Source organism: Pongo abelii, chromosome 21, assembly GCF_028885655.2.
Source record: "Pongo abelii isolate AG06213 chromosome 21, NHGRI_mPonAbe1-v2.0_pri, whole genome shotgun sequence".
Lineage (NCBI taxonomy): Eukaryota > Metazoa > Chordata > Mammalia > Primates > Hominidae > Pongo > Pongo abelii.
Genome location: NC_072006.2, coordinates 32,811,440 through 32,829,270, shown reverse-complemented (window position 1 = coordinate 32,829,270; position 17,831 = coordinate 32,811,440). Strand labels below are relative to the sequence as shown.

Genomic DNA, 17,831 nt, shown 5'->3' with positions numbered 1-17,831 from the left:
TATGGTCTGTGCAGATCAGTCCCATGAGGGCTGAGATGGGCAAACCTCTGCACGTGTGTAGGATTCTGACTGAGAGGGTTCCTTCACAGACCTTGCCTCCACTTTATTTATTTATTTATTTATTTATTTATTTATTTATTTATTGAGACAGAGTGTCTCTCTGTCACCCAGGCTGGAGTGTAATGGCAAAATCTTGGCTCACTGCAACCTCTGGCTCCCGGGTTCAAGTGATTCTCCTGCTTCAGCCTCTTGAGTAGCTGGGATTACGGGTGCACACCACCATGCCCAGCTAATTTTTTTGTATTTTTAGTAGAGACATGGTTTCACCACGTTGGCCAGGCCAGTCTCAAACTCCTGACCTCAAGTGATCTGCCCACCTCGGCCTCCCAAAATGCTGAGATTACAAGCGTAAGCCACCATGCCTGGCCCATGTCTCTGAAATCACGATTTATTTTCTAAACAAGAGATTTTTTTTTATATGAAGTATTGCTGACAAAGTTTCCATCATTTTCCAGTGAAACTGGGTGTTGTTTATTTATGTGACTGGTATAAAAACAGGCATGGGGTGTTCTTAAAACAAAACAAAACACAGTTCCATGAGATAATAAAAGAGCCAGAAAGTTTCCTATGTGTACATGTCCAAAAAAAAAGCACAACAAAGCAGAAAAACCCTTCTGAGGGTGCATGATAAGTAAAGGACTATTTTAAGGTTCTAAGTTGCAGTTGAAGCATATGTATAATGGAGCGGTTGGGTTTGCATATTAAAAAAAAAAAAGTATTTTTAGTAGAGATGGGGTTTCACCATTTTGACCAGGCTGATCTCGAACTCCTGACCTCAAATGATCCACCTGCCAATCCCAGCTACTTGGGAGGCTAAGGCAGGAGAACCTTTTGAATCCAAAAGACAGAAGTTGCAATGAGCCAAGATCGCACCACTGTATTCCAGCCTGAGTGACAGAGTGAGACTCTGGCTCCAAATGAATGAATGAATGAATGAATGAATGAATGGGATAATGTTTAAAAAAAGATGAAATCAACCCTATGTTTCTTTCAATCCACACACAAATAATTTCTTTACAAGAGAGGTTTGAGGAGGCCTACAGAACTATAGCTCATATAAAATAACCATCCAGCTGGGAAGCAAATGAATGAAGGCCAAAGCTGTAATGCTGAAGCACTGCACATTATACTTTGCCCCCGTGATTGTAAAAACCATTCCAAGTTCTTCCTTTTTTCCTTTAATTTAAAAAAAAAATTTTTTTTGGAGACAAGGTCTGACTCTGGCAGGAGTGCCGTGCCCAGTTAAATTTTTCTATTTTTTGTAGAGACGGGGTCTCTCACTATATTGCGCAGACTGGTCTCAAATTCCTGGCCTCAAGCCAATCCTCCCTCCCTGGCCTCCCAAAGCACTGGGATTACAGGTATGAGCCACTGCACCCAGTTCCCATTCCAAGTTCTTTATGGCTCAATATTTCTCCTGTCTGATCAGTCAAGCTTTCTTTCCCCCAGGACCCAGCGAAGCTCACATTTACACTGCAACTGTGCTTGGTTCTCTTTTCTTTGTCCCTCTCCTCTCTCGAATTCCTTCCTGCTGTCCACTGACTGATGCCTGCAGATGGCAGGGACACCCACTAGGAAAAGGGCTTGAGCTCAGCAACTCACAGCATGGGTTTCCCAGCCCTAGAGCCCAGTGGGCTTTGCAGTGCATGGAGCAGGGACCTGACTCTGCCTCCTCTCCTTCTCCTTCTCCTTCTCCTTCTTACAGCAATGGGGGGCTTACATCCACTTCCAACCAAAGCCAGGGTAGAAGTGATTGGGAGCTTTGACTTTTCCTCCAGGACTATGAGAGAGGGACAAAGAAGATCAATGTCTTTGAAACACTTTGAACATGTGAGAAGTAGAATGACTTCTTTTGTGAGTCTATTGAAAGAGACATAATATACTTGTATAACAGAATAGATGTGAAAATTCTGTGAATTAAGACTTTTGGGTCTGGTAGAGCTCATTTTTCATCCTGGTTCTACCACTTACTCTCTATGTCTGGGGCACAAGGTTAATAATCAAAAATCAACTTTTATATACTAACAGAAAACAATTAGAAATTAAGTTTAAGGCCGGGCACGATGGCTCATGCCTGTAATCCCAGCACTTTGGGAGACTGAGACAGGAGGATCACCTGAGGCCAGGAGTTCAAGAACAGCCTAGACAACATGGGGAAACCCCGTCTCTACTAAAGATACAAAAATTAGCCTGGTGTGGTGGTGGGCGCCTGTAATCCCAGCTACTTGGGAGGCTGAGGCAGGAGAATCACTTGAACCTGGGAGGCAGAGGTTGCAGTGAGCTGAGATCATGCCACTGCACTCCACCCTAGGTGACACAGTGAGACCCTGTCTCAAAAAAAAAAAAAAAAAGAAAAGAAAAAAGAAAAAGAAAAAAAAGTTTAAATTCTATTGATAATAGTATCCAAAAAACCCATAAAATTCCTAGATATAAATTTAACCAAAATAATGTACAAGACCATTACACCAAAAGTATAAAATATTGCTGAAAGAAATTAAGAAACCCTAAGTAAATGGAGAGATATGCTATGCTGATGGATTAGAACAGAGGCTGGCAAACTATGGCCCACAGGCCAAATCCAGCCTGCTGCCTACTTTTACAAATAAAGTTTTACGAAACAAAGGCATTCCAACTTATTTACATCTTGTCTATAGTTGCTTTCATGCCACAATGGCATAGTTGAGTGTTTGTGAGAGAGGCCATATGACCAGCAAACCAAAAATACTATCTAGCTTTTTATAGAATGAGTTTGCCAACCCTCGATTAGAAGACTCAATATTTTAAGATTCAGTTGGAGTCTATTTGACCTATAGACTTAACACAATCCCAATCAGTTACTGAAATCTCTCCGGGCCTTAGGGTCTACAATGTGGGTAATAACAATAACTATTCTACTGGTTTGTTGCTGGGATTAAGAGGGACAATGCGGCCGGGCACATTGGTTCATGCCTGTAATCCCAGCACTTTAGGAGGCGGAGACGGGCGGATCACCTGAGGTCAGGAGATCGAGACCAGCCTGATCAACATGGAGAAACCCCGTCTCTACTAAAAATATAAAATTAGCCAGGCATGGTGGCGCATGCCTGTAATCCCAGCTACTTGGGAGGCTGAGGCAGGAAAATCACTTGAACTCAGGAGGCGGTGAGCCGAGACTGCACCGTTGCCCTCCAGCCTGGGCAACAAGAGCAAAACTCTGTCTCAAAAAAGAAAAAAAGAGGAAAATGCATGGAAAGTACCACATCTGACACATGGGGACTATTTAAGAAGTCTAAGTTTTCTTATACATACTAGAATAGCAATAACAACCATATTTTTCTAAAGAAAATAATTCTCCATAGGGCACAGAGCATTACATCATCTCCTCTGTATTATTTCATTTCTGAAAATATAGAAAGTACTATTTTCAGGGACCCAACAGCCATGGTTCTAGCATTTCTGGCCCGACATTTATGCACATCTCATTTTCACATATTAAGGAATCAATAGTGGATGAACAAGAGAGTAACAAAGAAGAAAATATCCATCTGACAAGATTTCTTCGCGTCCTGGCCAACTTTCTCATCATCTGCTGTTTGTGTGGAAGTGGGTACCTCATTTACTTTGTGGTTAAGCGATCCCAGCAATTCTCCAAAATGCAGAATGTTAGCTGGTATGAAAGGAATGAGGTAAGGAAAACATCGCTGATGAAGTGAAGGTTGACGGCAAATACTGAAATCTCTGGTTCCTATGCCATTCATTTGACTTATTGACAGTCTGGATTATAGGCTTGTTTTAATAAGTGAAATTACATCCCTTTCCAGTCAAATAGCATGAATACCTGAACAAAAAGTCACCTGTTATTAGGTTTTGGGAACTGGCTTTTACAACTAGAAAAACTGGATTAGCAACTGGATAGCCACCTGTGCAACACCAATTACTAATGAGGTGATCCTTTCCTCACAGCTTTGCAGTGCCATATATCGTAAATCAAGTGTTTATTAAGGCATGGGTATGATCCTGGGCTCTCTTTTCTATTCCTATTTGTCTATTCCTGCACAAATAACAAACTGATATACTATGCATTTACACTATGTCTTAATATCTGATAGAGTGAGTTTTCTCATCAAGCTCCACAATAAAACACATTAAGGTTTCATTGTGATAACACAAAATCCATAAACCTCTTTTGGGAATTTGACATCTGTGGTCGTTTGTGAAAATGGCTACAAATTCTTTCTATCCTTGTATGTACATCCCTTTGCTTTCCTTTGAACATTCATGAAGAGGTGGAATCTGTGTTCCCCATCTTTTGAATCCACCTTAGCTTGGTCATGTGACTTGGTTTAGCCAATGGAACAATAGCAACCATGAAACATGCAGAGATTTGAAAAGTGCTTGTGTATTGAGACTTGCTCTTTTATTGCTTTTGGGAACCCTGAGACCTTCATCATGTGAATAATCTCTGGCTAGCCTCCTGAATGATGAGACACGTGGTCCAGTTTTCTCCCCATCCTGGCCAATAGCCAGTAAACCACCAGATATTTGAATGGAGCCATCAGCCATCAGCAGGTAAGGCCAACAAAAGAACCACCCAGTTAAGCCCAGTTTAAAAAAAAAATGCTGCCCCACAGAATCATGAGCTAAATAAATTAATAATAAGAAAGAGTTTATCTTGCATTCAAACTGCAATTTAAAAAAGAAGACAGCCTATCTTCCCCCAACAAAGCAAGAAAGGATATATAAAAGGAAATATGGAATTGATAGGAGGACAAATATAAAGCACAAAATCAGATTTAAATCTAAATATATCAGTGATTCTAATAGATGTAAATGGATTTGATGCTACAGTTTGAAGACAATAATAATTAGATCAAAAACTGTTAAAGCTATGTGCTATTTATAATTAACTCATCTAAAACATCGGGACACAGAAAGGTTTAAAATAAAAGAATGGGGCCAGTGGTTTCTGCTAATGGTGGCCTAGGTTATTTGGATCAAGTAACTAATTAAAAGCACTAAAAATGCTTGTTTAAAGAAGAAGCATACCTTGAAAACACTGAGGATCTGAAAACACAGTGAGAGACCCCCAAGACCAATTTTAAGTGAAAGCCTGTGACCAGAAATATAAGGGGAGTATCAGTGCCAAGTCTCTTATGCTCTGAAGGCAAATGCTGACTTTTCAAACACTTGTTCCTATTCTAGTTCCATCCCACTAGGGCCAGTGTCTTAGCCTGTGTTGTGTTAATTAGGTTCCTGCAGCCTTGATGTGCTGACTCTGTCCTAAGGTGGGAAGTTTCACAATAGCCAATTAGCAGTTCTCGAATTCCCAATTTATTTTGAGGCCTTCATACCCAATCAGTCACTCCACCAATATTCAACACACAGGCAGTAATAAAAGGGAGGTAACAAACCACAGCGATGGCTCCAGAGACCAACACATCAACAGATGAGCCGAGTGGGTCCAGAAGTCATTCAGGCGCTGGCCAGCAGAAGCAGGCATTGCTGTTTCTCTCTTGCAGAGCTTCTAGCAGCTGCTGCCAAAATCGAGAGAAGGTTCCAGAGTTCCCATGGGCAGAGTCTCCGAAGGCTTTTTGAACAAGGCCAGGTCCTGGCTGCTTTTATGATCCTCCCAGATGGGTCTGTTCTCTTTATCTCAGCCAACATTTCATTCTCTATCAGTTAATTTCAGGAAATACCAGGCAGCAGCAGGTGTTCGCTTATCACCTCAGTCCATTATATACATGCTTATCACTTTGAGAGAGGGCGGAACAACTTCACTATGGGCTTAACGCTTTTTGACATGAGTGACTCTATTTTGAGACATTAGGATCACAAATTATGATATATGAGTTTGCTAGGGCTGCGATATTATTATATATTTCTTATTATATATTGGTCTGCTCCCAGTTTCTGGCACACAGCCCCTAAAACCCTTGGAATCTCTAAAGTGATCAGTGTTTTTTTTTGTATGCCAGTAAGATGACTGGTGGCTGGAAGCTCCTGGATAACCTCTGCATGTGGGCTGGCTGCCAGGGGAACCAGCCAGTGATTAGAAAATTGGAACTTTCAGCCGTATCCCGTCACCTCCAGGGAGGGGAGAGGGGCTGAGGTTGAGTTGATCACCAATGGCCAGTGATTTAATCAATCGTGACTACATAATGACGCCTCCATAAAAACCCAAAGGGCAGTGTTTGAAGAGCTCATGGGTTGCTGAACACGTGGAGTGTGGCAAGCCCAGCGGGCCTGGAAGTTCCAAGCACCTCGCCCATACCTTATCCTAAGCATCTCTTCCACCTGGCCATTCCTGAGTTATATCCTTTGAAATAAACAGATAATCTAGTAATTAAATTGTTTTCCTGAATGATTTGCTCACTCTAGCAAATGACCAAACCCAAGAAGGGGGTTGTGAGAATCTCTGCTTTATAGCCAAATCGAACAGAAGTTGCCAGTAACCTGGCGACCTAATACTTGTGATTGGCATCCAAAGTGGGGGCAGCCTTGTGGGACTGAGCCCTTCACCTGTGGAGTCTGTGCTCACTCTGGTTAGTGTCTTAATTGAATTGAATTTTATGCTACCCAGCTGGTATCAGAAAATTGGTTGGTATGGGAAAAAAATTGGTGTCAGAAGTGTCAAATGTGTCTGACACATTTGGTGTCAGACGTGTCCTGGAAGTAAAGTGTTGAGAGTATAGAAGGAAAAACATATAGGCTGCCACAACAAAGTACCACAGACTGAGTAGCTTGAACAACAGAAATGTATTTGCTCACCGTTCTGGAGGCTGGAAGTCCGAGATCAAGGAGTTGGCAGGTTTGCTTTCCCCTGAGGCTTGCAGGTGGCTGTCTTCTCCCTGTGTCCTTCTGTGACCTTTCTTCTGTGCATGTGCATGGAGACAGAGAGAGAGATCTCTGGTATCTTTTCCTCTTCTTATAAGAACACCAGTCTTATTGGATTAGGTCCCACCCTTGTGACCTCACTTAACCTTAATTACCTCCTTAAAGGCCCCATTTCCAAATAGTCACATTGAGAGTTAAGGCTTCAAGATACAAATTTGTGGGAGCGGGAGGAGGAGACACGATTCAGTCCATAAAGTCCAAAGAGACAAAGTTTCCAAACCAGGACTTTTCCATATTAGGAGGAGGGGAAAATCTCCCTAAATAGACCTCACCACCCCTCTCCCAGGAGTTAAGGCATTCAAGGTATGGGTGAACCTGATCTAACCCTCCTCTCACCTCCAGTAACTAGTAAGAGGGCAGCTTGCTGTTTAGGCTGGAAGTGGAAAAGAGAAGGAAATGGTGCTGTCCCCAGAGCCTGTGGCCTCGGACCTTCCACTGAGCAGACTTGTACCTGGGGCTCTCAGACCTTGACTTTGATTTGAAGCGTTGTAAATGGTAGTGTACCAGGTATCTGGCAGAACCAAGCTTAGAGCCTCTCTAATTCAGCATGTACATATCTAGGCCTCAAAGAACTCCATGAATAATTATTAAAGGTCAATGACCAGAAAAAAGTCAAAGGTTACCTGGTATACAAGAAAATAAGGCAAAATGACAGACTTGCTCTTTTTACCTACATGCCAAGATTTATTTTCATTTTTCTTTAAAGTCCATTAACTTCACTTAAGAATACATCTTGGTATTGGTCATTCTTGATATTCTCAGGTACACAGTGTATTTATTTATTTATTTATTTATTTATTTTTGAGATGAAGTCTTGCTCTGCCACCCAGGCTGGAGTGCATTGGCATGATCTTGGCTCACTGCAACCTCCACCTCCTGGGTTCAAACAATTCTCCTGCCTCAGCCTCCTGAGTAGCTGGGATTACAGGGATGCATCACCATGCCCGGCTAATTTTTGTATTTTTAGTAGAGACAGGGTTTCACCCTGTTGGCCAGGCTGGTCTCGAACTCCTGACCTCAAGTGATCTGCCCGCCACAGCCTCCCAAAGTGCTGGGATTAGAAGTGTGAGCCACCATACCAGACCACAAAGTTTTTAAAAATGTTAGGCAGATTCAAATCTTGTTTTTCATTTAAGGGAAGATTTATTGAATTATAGTTTTTTTTTAATTTGTTCTGTTCCCTTCTTTGGGTTTTCTTCAGGACCTCCTATTATACCTGTGTTGAATTTTCTTTGTCTCTCTTCAATACATCTTGTTTTCTCCTGAATCCTATTAACTTCTTTCTTCATATATTTTTTATTTTTAAAACTCTCCCCCTTTTTATCTTTTTCTTGTCATTATCATTATGTTTTTCAATTGTGATTCTCTTAGGTATTCCTCAATTTTAATATAGTTTTCCCTTAATTTCTTTTTTTTTTTTTTTTTGGCAGTATTCTGTCACCCTTTTTCTGGGCTTTTCTAATTGTTATTTATATTGTTTTATGACCTATATTTTCTTAACATCTTTCAGTTTTCTGTTTTTGAATACTCATTATAATTTTTTAACTGTTTTATACAACTTACTTTTTGGTGCGTTTTCATTATCTGAAAGTTTAACCTATTTCTTGTTCTCTTTTCCTTGAAATAACTTTGTATGGGATTTGACCTAGAAAAAACTGTTCCACTGTTCATTTTTATATAAAGTTAGTTTTGCTGAAGTTTTAGTGAGGCATGGTTCAGGGTAACTTTCCTAATTTAATGGAGCTCTCTCTTCCAGTGTTTTTATGAAGTCTTCAAAATATACGGTGGCTTGCTGGATGAGAGCTCCTGCCTCTCATCCCTTTTCTACTTTTTATCTAGACCTTCCCATTCCTTTCTCTATATTCCTCCTGTCTGCTCAATTTCAATTCTGTTCTCAGAATAGTCTCCTTCATGTTGTGCCCTGTCCTGTTAGGGAGCTTGACTGATCAATTTCAAAAGTTCAAGAGGCCCAGGCTGTTTTAGCTCATCTCCAGATTAACCAAGAATGGCCTTACACTCACCTATGATTGGACTGAGCAGAGTTCCTCACAGTGTCTGCTGCTGTTCTCAGATTGTTCCGCTATGCTTTTCATTGGGTACCTATTAGCCATTTTGACATCCTCCTGTTCTCATATTCATTGGATATCCCACTGTTTCTCTTGACCTTCTCTCATCCAGACATGAACTCTGTAAGAACTTGTGGCTGTTGGTAATTTGTATTGTATTTTAGCCATTTGTATTTAAGGATTCATTAGGACACCTAGCTTTGTTGTCTATGTGTTTTTTATTTTATTATTTAATTGCTTTGTCCAGTTTTACGTGGGGATTCAGAGAGATTCAAAAATCATGTTGTGGCTATCATTACCTTCCCAGAACTCCAAGTTATTATTTTTAGTATGAAAATGCATTCACAATGAAAACTATCATTTTCTCTTAGGATAAAGTCCTAAATGGCTTTCCCTGACTTACCTTCCCAGTTGTACCTTTATTTTTATTTATTATTATTATTATTTGAGATGAAGTCTTGCTCTGTCATCCAGGCTGGAGTGCAGTGGCATGATTTCAGTTCACTGCAACCTCCACCTCCTGGGTTCAAGTGATTATCTTGCCTCAGTCTCCCAAGTAGCTGGGACTACAGGCACGCACCACCACACCTGGCTAATTTTTGTATTTTTAGTAGAGTTGAGGTTTTGCCATGTTGGCCAGGCTGGTCTCAAACTCCTGAACCCAGGTGATCCACCTGCCTCAGCCTCCCAAAGTGCTGGGATTACAGGCATGACCCACTGCACCTAGCCCCCAATTATACCTTTAGTCACTCTTACTTTTCCCATCTTCACTAAACTGCAGCAACATTGGCCTCTGTTCTGCTGAGATGCCTTCTCTCACACACTCTCATCTCTCTTGAATAATTTCAGGTATGAGTTTAAGTGTTATATCCTTATTTCTATTATATACTTACAGTATTTACCCTTTGCAGCATTTTTACCTTTGTAATGATTAACTTATTATGGAATTATTTACATCTACTTTAAGTTCTTGTGGGCAAAGTGTGTGTGACTTTTTATTCTTTGTTGCATCTTTAGAATTTGGCACAGTGACTCACACATAGTAAGTGCTTAATAAATGAGAGATGGAGGAAAGACAAAGGAGAAAACTATTAACTGAAGACCTGCAATAGACCTCTATGCCCATTATTTATGCCTCATAGCGCTATGGCAGGGTAGGCATCCTTAGTCCTAGTTTTCGCATAAATATCTGAGGAACAGAAAGTTTAAGACACACCGCTTATTAGCAGTGGAGTCAGGATTAGGACCCAGTACCTGTCTGGCTCTAAGTCTGTCTTTGGGGCCTCATTCCTGATTGCCTAAGCTTACCTCTAACCCACTCTGGATCAGTGCAGCTGGACATCAACTCAGACACTCCAAATAGTGGATTAGAGGCCCCAATGTAGCTCCTGACCTGGTCAGAATGGGTTTAAGACACGGTAAAGGCAGGGACTGTGGGGGCCCCTCTGTAGGATGGGAGAACTGAGGAATAGAGTAAGAAGGGAAAAACGTCCCTTCCACAAAGCCTTCACTGGGTCACTAAGCTGTGAGAAGGACTCAAAAGATGCCCAAGATGAATTCTACCCTTAAGGGGATTGCAGTTTCCTTAAGATGCAGGCTCGACAAGAATAAACCAAAGCACAAACAACAGGAGGCAGGAATACCGTGATCAAATAAGATGTTTTGGGTTACAGATGGAATTGTCCATGAGAGCTGAAGAGGCAGTGGAATTTTGTGGCAAAGGCAGGAATTAGGCTGAACATTACACAAACATATAATGAAGGGCAGTGGTAGATATGGAGCAGTGATGGCTCTCCAGGTGAGAACTACATGGACAGGTATGGAGATGATGAGAAACCAAGCCAAGGGTCGGTGTGAGAGAGTGGGAGAGTCAGGACCAGCCAAGAAGAGTTGACCAACTTGCAATTTGGTCAACAGTTCAGGGATTCACTTTCCACTGGGTGAGCAGTTGTTTTTTGTTTGTTTTTGTTTTTTTGAGATGGAGTCTTGCTCTGTCACCCAGGCTGGAGTGCAGTGGTGCGACCTCGCCTTACTGTAACCTCCGCCTCCTGGGTTCAAGCAATTCTCTTGCCTCAGCCTCCCGAGTAGCTGGGATTACAGATGTGTGCCCCCAAACCCAGCTAATTTTTTGTATTTTTAGTAGAGACGGGGTTTCACCATGTTAGCCAGGATTTCCTGGCTATCTCTGACCTCGTGATCTGCCTGCCTCGGCCTCCCAAAGTGCTGGGATTACAGGCATGAGCCACTGCGCCTGGCCAAAAAGTGCTATTTTCATCAATACTAGTAACAACAACCATTATAGCATCTGGTCACACAGCAGTTATGGTATGCAAGCACAGGCCAAGTGCTCAGGGCATGTTGATGGCTTTGCCAGGGTCACACAGCAAGCGGTATAGACCCCAGGGCATCTCCAGGGGCAGCAGAGGGGGCAGCAGAGAAGTGGAGATGGATGGCCATGGGAGTGCAGGGATGGCGGCAAAACAAGTATAATGTTGATGACACAACCTAGGCTTTCCTGATTCCTCAGGTAGAGATCGTGATGTCCCTGCTTGGAATGTTTTGTCCTCCTCTGTTTGAAACCATCGCTGCCCTGGAGAATTACCACCCACGCACTGGACTGAAGTGGCAGCTGGGACGCATTTTTGCACTCTTCCTGGGGAACCTCTACACGTTTCTCTTGGCCCTGATGGATGATGTCCACCTCAAGGTAAAAACCACAACACCCTCCACCCCACTGCAATTCCTGGTGCCCATAGTATTTTCTTTTTTAATATAATAATTTCATTATTATAATTCATATTAATTGAATAAATGTAAATTAAGAAAAATTAAATTAAAAAAAAACTCCTCAGAATCTATGACCCAAAGATGACCATTGTTAACCTTTTCCTATAGTTTTTTACTATCTTTTTCTCTGGTTGTCTTTTTTCACATCATATACGTGTCATTTGATACCTTAATATTTTATCTTCAGCCTTTTCCACACTGTTTCAGAGCTGCCATAAATGATTAACAGCCAAGTAATTGTCCTCTAAGGTGCTATGTCATGACTTAACTGTTCATCAATGCTCACCACACAATTATGGAGCACCCACAATGGCAGGCCCTGGGCTAGAGCAGACAGGAAGACACAGTCTTGTCCCAAGTGTGTTCACAGTCTGGGCTGGGAGACAAACTTCATTACAGCATGCTGTGGGATGTGCTTCAGTGGGGGCAAGCCCAGGGCAGCATGGCAGCGCACAGGAGGAGCTCCAGATCCCACCCTGAGGACCTTAGCAGCCATTGGAAAAGGCAGAGGGAACAGCTGGGTCAACAGGGAACTGGATGATGGCTGAACAGTGGAGTGGAGCAGAAGAGTGAAAAAATTAGAGCAAGGGAGGGCCCGATGATGTTGATGCACCTCTTCTCCACCCCTTCCCTCCTTATTATTGAGCTGTAGGAACTTTTTCCTGATGCTAACAGAAAACTGTTCTAAGCATGGAAGTGACTGAATCTGGCCCTAACCTCTCCTCTCCCCTCATCTCTGGCTTCCCTCCTACCCAGGAGACTGCTCTACCCTCCTGAGCCTCACATTTCTGCCACAGGGCAAAATTCTCTCCTGCCTCTCTCTCCACCCCTCTCCTCATGTTTGATTAGTTGACTAATCCTCCTTGAGGTTTTGGCCCAGCTGTCACTGCCTCCAGGAAGTCTTTTGTGGCCCCCATTGTGTGATGTGGATGCTCCTCCCAGAGAGAATTTCCCACAGCTCGTATCAGTCTGTCCTGTAATTGCCAGTTCATCTCTGTCATTTACTAGACTCTAATCTTTCTGAGTGAAGCTCCATCTCTCTTGGTCACTCCTGTTTCGCCACTACTTTATATGCACAGAAGAAGCCCTGAATAAATTATTTTCAAGAGAATAATGAATGACTGGATAGATGCGTGAATGGATGGCTGAATGCTTGGATGGATGGATGGATGGACGGATGGATGGATGGATGGATGGATGGATGAACAGACAAGTGGATGGATGGACAGACAGACGGATGAATGCTGACTTAAAGTAGAAGACAACTTCATGGGAAAGAGCCAAGGACTACAGCCTCTCCAGTACATATTGAAAGCCTGAGAAGGGAATTTCAGAAGGACTCTGTCCAGGGGAGAGCAGAAGCTAGATGGTAGGGTTGTGGCATTTGCTAGCTTTCACTGTTCTTATGGAAACGGTTGGACCATCCCTGGCTCCTTCCTACCCCATACCTCCATCTTCTGTTCTAGCTTGCTAATGAAGAGACAATAAAGAACATCACTCACTGGACTCTGTTTAACTATTACAACTCTTCTGGTTGGAATGAGAGTGTCCCCCGACCACCACTGCACCCTGCAGATGTGCCCCGGGGTTCTTGCTGGGAGACAGCTGTGGGCATTGTGAGTAGTTACGCTCTCTGAAAAGGTGACCCCTGTTCTCAGTTCTTTGTTATTCCCTCCTTGATGTTTCCATTTGAGGAATAACCCTGAAAACTTACCAGCTGTTCATCCAGCAAACATTTCATAATCATCTTGGAGGAAATAAAATGACCAAAGCTGGTCCTGTGCCACCTGGGAACTCCAAATCTCTTTGGTGTCTCAAAGGTTGCGATGGTGTCTGGTAGATATTTTCAATTTTTCCAAAAAAATAGTAAATTATGTCTATTCTACAAATGCAGAGAAAGCTTTGTCCTTCAGTTTTTGTCCTTCTTCTATGTGCCTCTGTGCAAAACCTGTTTTATTTTCTCTATATATCAAAAAAAAAGAAAGAAAAGAAAAAGAAAAATCTGACTAGCAGGAGGTGAAAAAAGCTAGGCATTGTCTCCAGTGACCGACGGTCACATTTAGTCTTAGTGGGGGCAGCTGGCACTTCAGAATAAGTAGGGAAGCAAGGCCTTCGGGTCCTAGTGATGATGACTACGATGCATTGGGCATAGCCAATTTAACAGGCAATTCGCATTTGCATACATAATTACTAAGTTTCACAATAGGCTTTTGAGATTGATATCAATATCAGCTTCAAGAGGTTCAGAGATTATTCCAAAGCCATACAATTGGTAATGTGGAGCTGGGACCTAAATTAAGCATTTTCCAGAGCCAGGGGTCGCCTCTCTTCACACACAAAGAATCAGAGGGTCACAGAGACAAAGTCAGGTGGGTGGGGGAGAGTTTATTAGACTTTTAACAAACTCTCAGGAAGAGTGGGAGAAATGGGCAAGGTCTCCAACCACCCCCTCTTCCTGTGTTCCTCTGCAGGAATTCATGAGGCTGACGGTGTCTGACATGCTGGTAACGTACATCACCATCCTGCTGGTGGACTTCCTACGGGCTTGTTTTGTGCGGTTCATGAACTACTGCTGGTGCTGGGACTTGGAGGCTGGATTTGTAGGTCACCACTTCATGGACATTCTGCACAAAGAAATTTCAGCCATCCTCTTTGATACTTATAGCCAGATGCATTCTTGGACATTTCACTTCTTTGGAGGCTTAATGACGGTCTCTGCTCTGTGGAGTAGTAAATTGTTTAATTTGTATTTCCTTTAAGGGTCCTATTTGCCTTCGTAGGGGAAACTGCTTTTTCCCAATGAAATGAACAATGTGACCTTCTATTCTAGGAAATGGAGGCATTTGGCCTAGGGGAAAGTGGACCACACACTCCAGTACTGAGCCGATGGTTGATAGGCACCTGAGCAGCCTCAACTCTCATTAGGGGGACTGAAATCTGACAGTGGAGGCAAATATTTCAGGAAGTTCTGGAACACACCAAGAACACAATAACCATTGGTCCTGTCTTCTGGATGATGCTTTGAGAAACCTCCTTTGGCTTGTATTCCCCTTATAGCCCTCTTCCTCACCTACCTCGTAAATGTGTGTCACTTCTCTGTAGTGGCCTTCTATGCTCTGGCAGAACCTCTGGCTCAGGCACCTGTGCTGTACATGTCTCTCCCGCAACACCTGACTGGCCCAGCCTGCAGTCACTGGTGTGCATGTAAGGTACCTACCTCTTACCTGAGCTCCTGGTGAGAGGCTCCGTAGGATGTTGACCTATGTAGCCCTCATCCAAGCCTGGCCCAGGTAAGGGCCCCAGTACAGGTTTCTGTCACATTTTTTTTTCTTTCAGTCACCAGTCTCAGTTTTAAACAAGTCTACTGAGCTCCTCGGCAGCCAGGAAAGCTTCATAATCTTGTCTGAGAACAAAGATGAAAGAACTTTGTGTTCAAAGAGGATGACATCTTTGATAGAAAGACACAATATTACTAAGAGGTCATTGTTCTTAAATTTGTTTGTAAGATCACCACAATTTCCAAATAATACTAAAGTTCATTTGAAAAATAAGCACGTGAGGCCGGGCACGGTGGCTAATGCCTGTAATCCCAGCACTTTGGGAGGCCAAAGCGGGCGGATCATGAGGTCAGGAGATTGAGACCATCTTGGCTAACACAGTAAAAGCCCGTCTCTACTAAAAATACAAAAAATTAGCTGGGCGCAGTGGTGGATGCCTGTAGTCCCAGCTACTGGGGAGCCTGAGGCAGGAGAATGGTGTGAACCAGGGAGGCGGAGCTTGCAGTGAGCCGAGATCGCACCACTGCACTCCAGCCTGGGTGACAGAGCAAGACTCCGTCTCAAAAAAAAAAAGCATGTGAGAATATCCAGAAAAAATATTTAAAAAGAAGAATAAGGCCAGGTATGGTGGCTCACACCTGTAATCCTAGCACTTTGGGAGGCCAAATTAGGAGAATTGCTCGAGTCCAGGGGTTCAAGACCAGCCTGGGCAATTTAGCAAGACCCCATCTCTACAAAAAATAAAAAATTAGCTGGGTGTGGTGGTACATGCCTGTAATCCCAGCTACTCGGAAGGCTAAGGCAGGAGGATCCCTTGATCCCTTGATCACACCACTGCATTCCAGCCTGGGCAACAGAGTGAGGCCCTGTCTTAAAAAATATATAAAGAAAAAATAAAAAGAAGAATAAAAGGAACTAGACTTACCATAATACTAAAACATATGATAAAGCTATAATAACTAAAACTGGTACTAGAAAATAGACCAACATGTCAATGGAACAGAATAGAAAGTCCAGAAATAGATACTATCTATATGGGCCTTTAGTTTATGACAAAGGGAGACTTTCAAACACACTGAGGGGGAAAGGACTATATTAAAATATATATAAATTATATACAAATGTGGGGGACTATATCCCTCATTCATTTCACCTAGATTAATTGTAGGTGCATCAAAGTCTTAAACATAAAAAAAATGAAAATATAAATTTCTAAAAGAAAGCATGTACAAACTTAGAATCTTGGAGTGAGGAAGATTTGTCTAAGCAGGACATGAAACCCAGTAGATATGTGTTTTTTTTTAACATTTTAAAATATTAAAATTTAAATTTTGGGTCCGGGTGCGGTGGCTCACATCTGTAGTCCCAGCACTTTGGGAGGCTGAGGTGGGTGGATCACTTGAGGTCAGGAATTCAAGACCATCCTGGCCAGCATGGTGAAAACCCATCTCTACTAAAAATACAAGAATTAGCTGGGCATGGTGTTGCGCACCTGTAATCCCAGCTACTCGGGAGGCTGAGGCAGGAGAATCACTTGAACCAGGAGGCAGAGGTTGCAGTGAGCCGAGATTGTGCCACTGCACTCCAGCCTGGGTGACAGAGCGAGACTCCGTCTCAATAAATAAATATCCAAGACTTCACCCCATGGATTTAGCGTATGCATGTTTCCTTCTTCCATCCATGCATGCTGGACCTTCCTTTGTCTCTTTCCTAACTTCTCATCTCTCCTTCTTGTGTTCTCACTTCCCTTTTATCTCCATTTCTGGAAGACAAATTGGGATGTGGGCTTTAGCATGCTTCATGAGGACCCCCATATCCTCAGTGTTCACAGATTTTATGTTCTTTTAAATATTGGACAAATCATGAAAACTGAAAATCAGTTAGGCTGAAAATATGAACCAAGATGGGCACTTTCCTTTGCATGAACTGCTCTCAGACTGGAGGAAGAAAAGGAGAAAGAAGAGTTGGAAGGATGATTTGGTTTTTGTTTGTTTTTAAGCTTTCTTTTCTTTTGACTCCTCATTTAATTATTTGCATTTCATTATTTATTAGATTTCTCCTTGATTATAATTTCAAGGTATGTTTCTCATTAAAACATTGATAAAATGTTCTCTTAGAGGCAAGGGTCTTCCCAAGAACACACTGTCAGCCTGCAAGTCCTGAAAGATAAACTCTCACTTTTTTGTTTACTGAAATAGGCGTTTTTAAAGTTTCAGCTTTGAGAATGTCAAATTTTTTCTTTCAAAGTTGAAAACATATTAAAGAAATAGAACGCTAAATCTAAGGTTCTTCTCTAGTTACCAGAGCAGGCTCTTTGGGATGGAACGGCCTTGGCTTGGCCAGTTGATTCATAGTAGGGTTTGGCTGAATTCACCAAACGTGTTTTTTTTTTTTTCTCTCTCTCTCTCCCTCCCTCCCTCTCCAGCCTTCATATGCTGAGTTTGATATTAGTGGAAATGTGCTGGGTTTGATCTTCAACCAAGGAATGATCTGGTGAGTTATCCATTTCATCTGGTGATCACCTCATCCAAGGAGTCAAAAAACTGGAATCCCAGACTTTGCAACTTAACTAGTTGGAAGAAGCTGGATAAGTCATCTTGCCTCTCTGAACTCCCCTCTTTCACATGAAAAATCAAGAGCAGGACTAGATGAGAAGCAGGACAGTTTTTGGCCCACCCATGTGCTACCATGGAAGTAGAGAGAAAGGGAGAGGGGTGGTGGGGGAGAAAAGGAAAAGGAAGGAAGGCAGGAGAGAGGGAGAAGAGGG

At 42.5% G+C, this 17,831-nt stretch overlaps 1 protein-coding gene across 1 annotated transcript in view; it reads left to right on the top strand.

Moving 5' to 3' along the window:
• The window catches only part of TMC2 (transmembrane channel like 2), an 83,309-nt gene that overhangs the window by 40,583 nt on the left and 24,895 nt on the right, over positions 1-17,831 (top strand). The window contains exons 9-13 of the mRNA XM_024238970.3: positions 3,537-3,725; positions 11,527-11,706; positions 13,253-13,402; positions 14,258-14,386; positions 17,490-17,557. Coding sequence (XP_024094738.2) covers positions 3,537-3,725; positions 11,527-11,706; positions 13,253-13,402; positions 14,258-14,386; positions 17,490-17,557 — 716 coding nt within the window. The remainder of the gene's footprint in view (positions 1-3,536; positions 3,726-11,526; positions 11,707-13,252; positions 13,403-14,257; positions 14,387-17,489; positions 17,558-17,831) is intronic.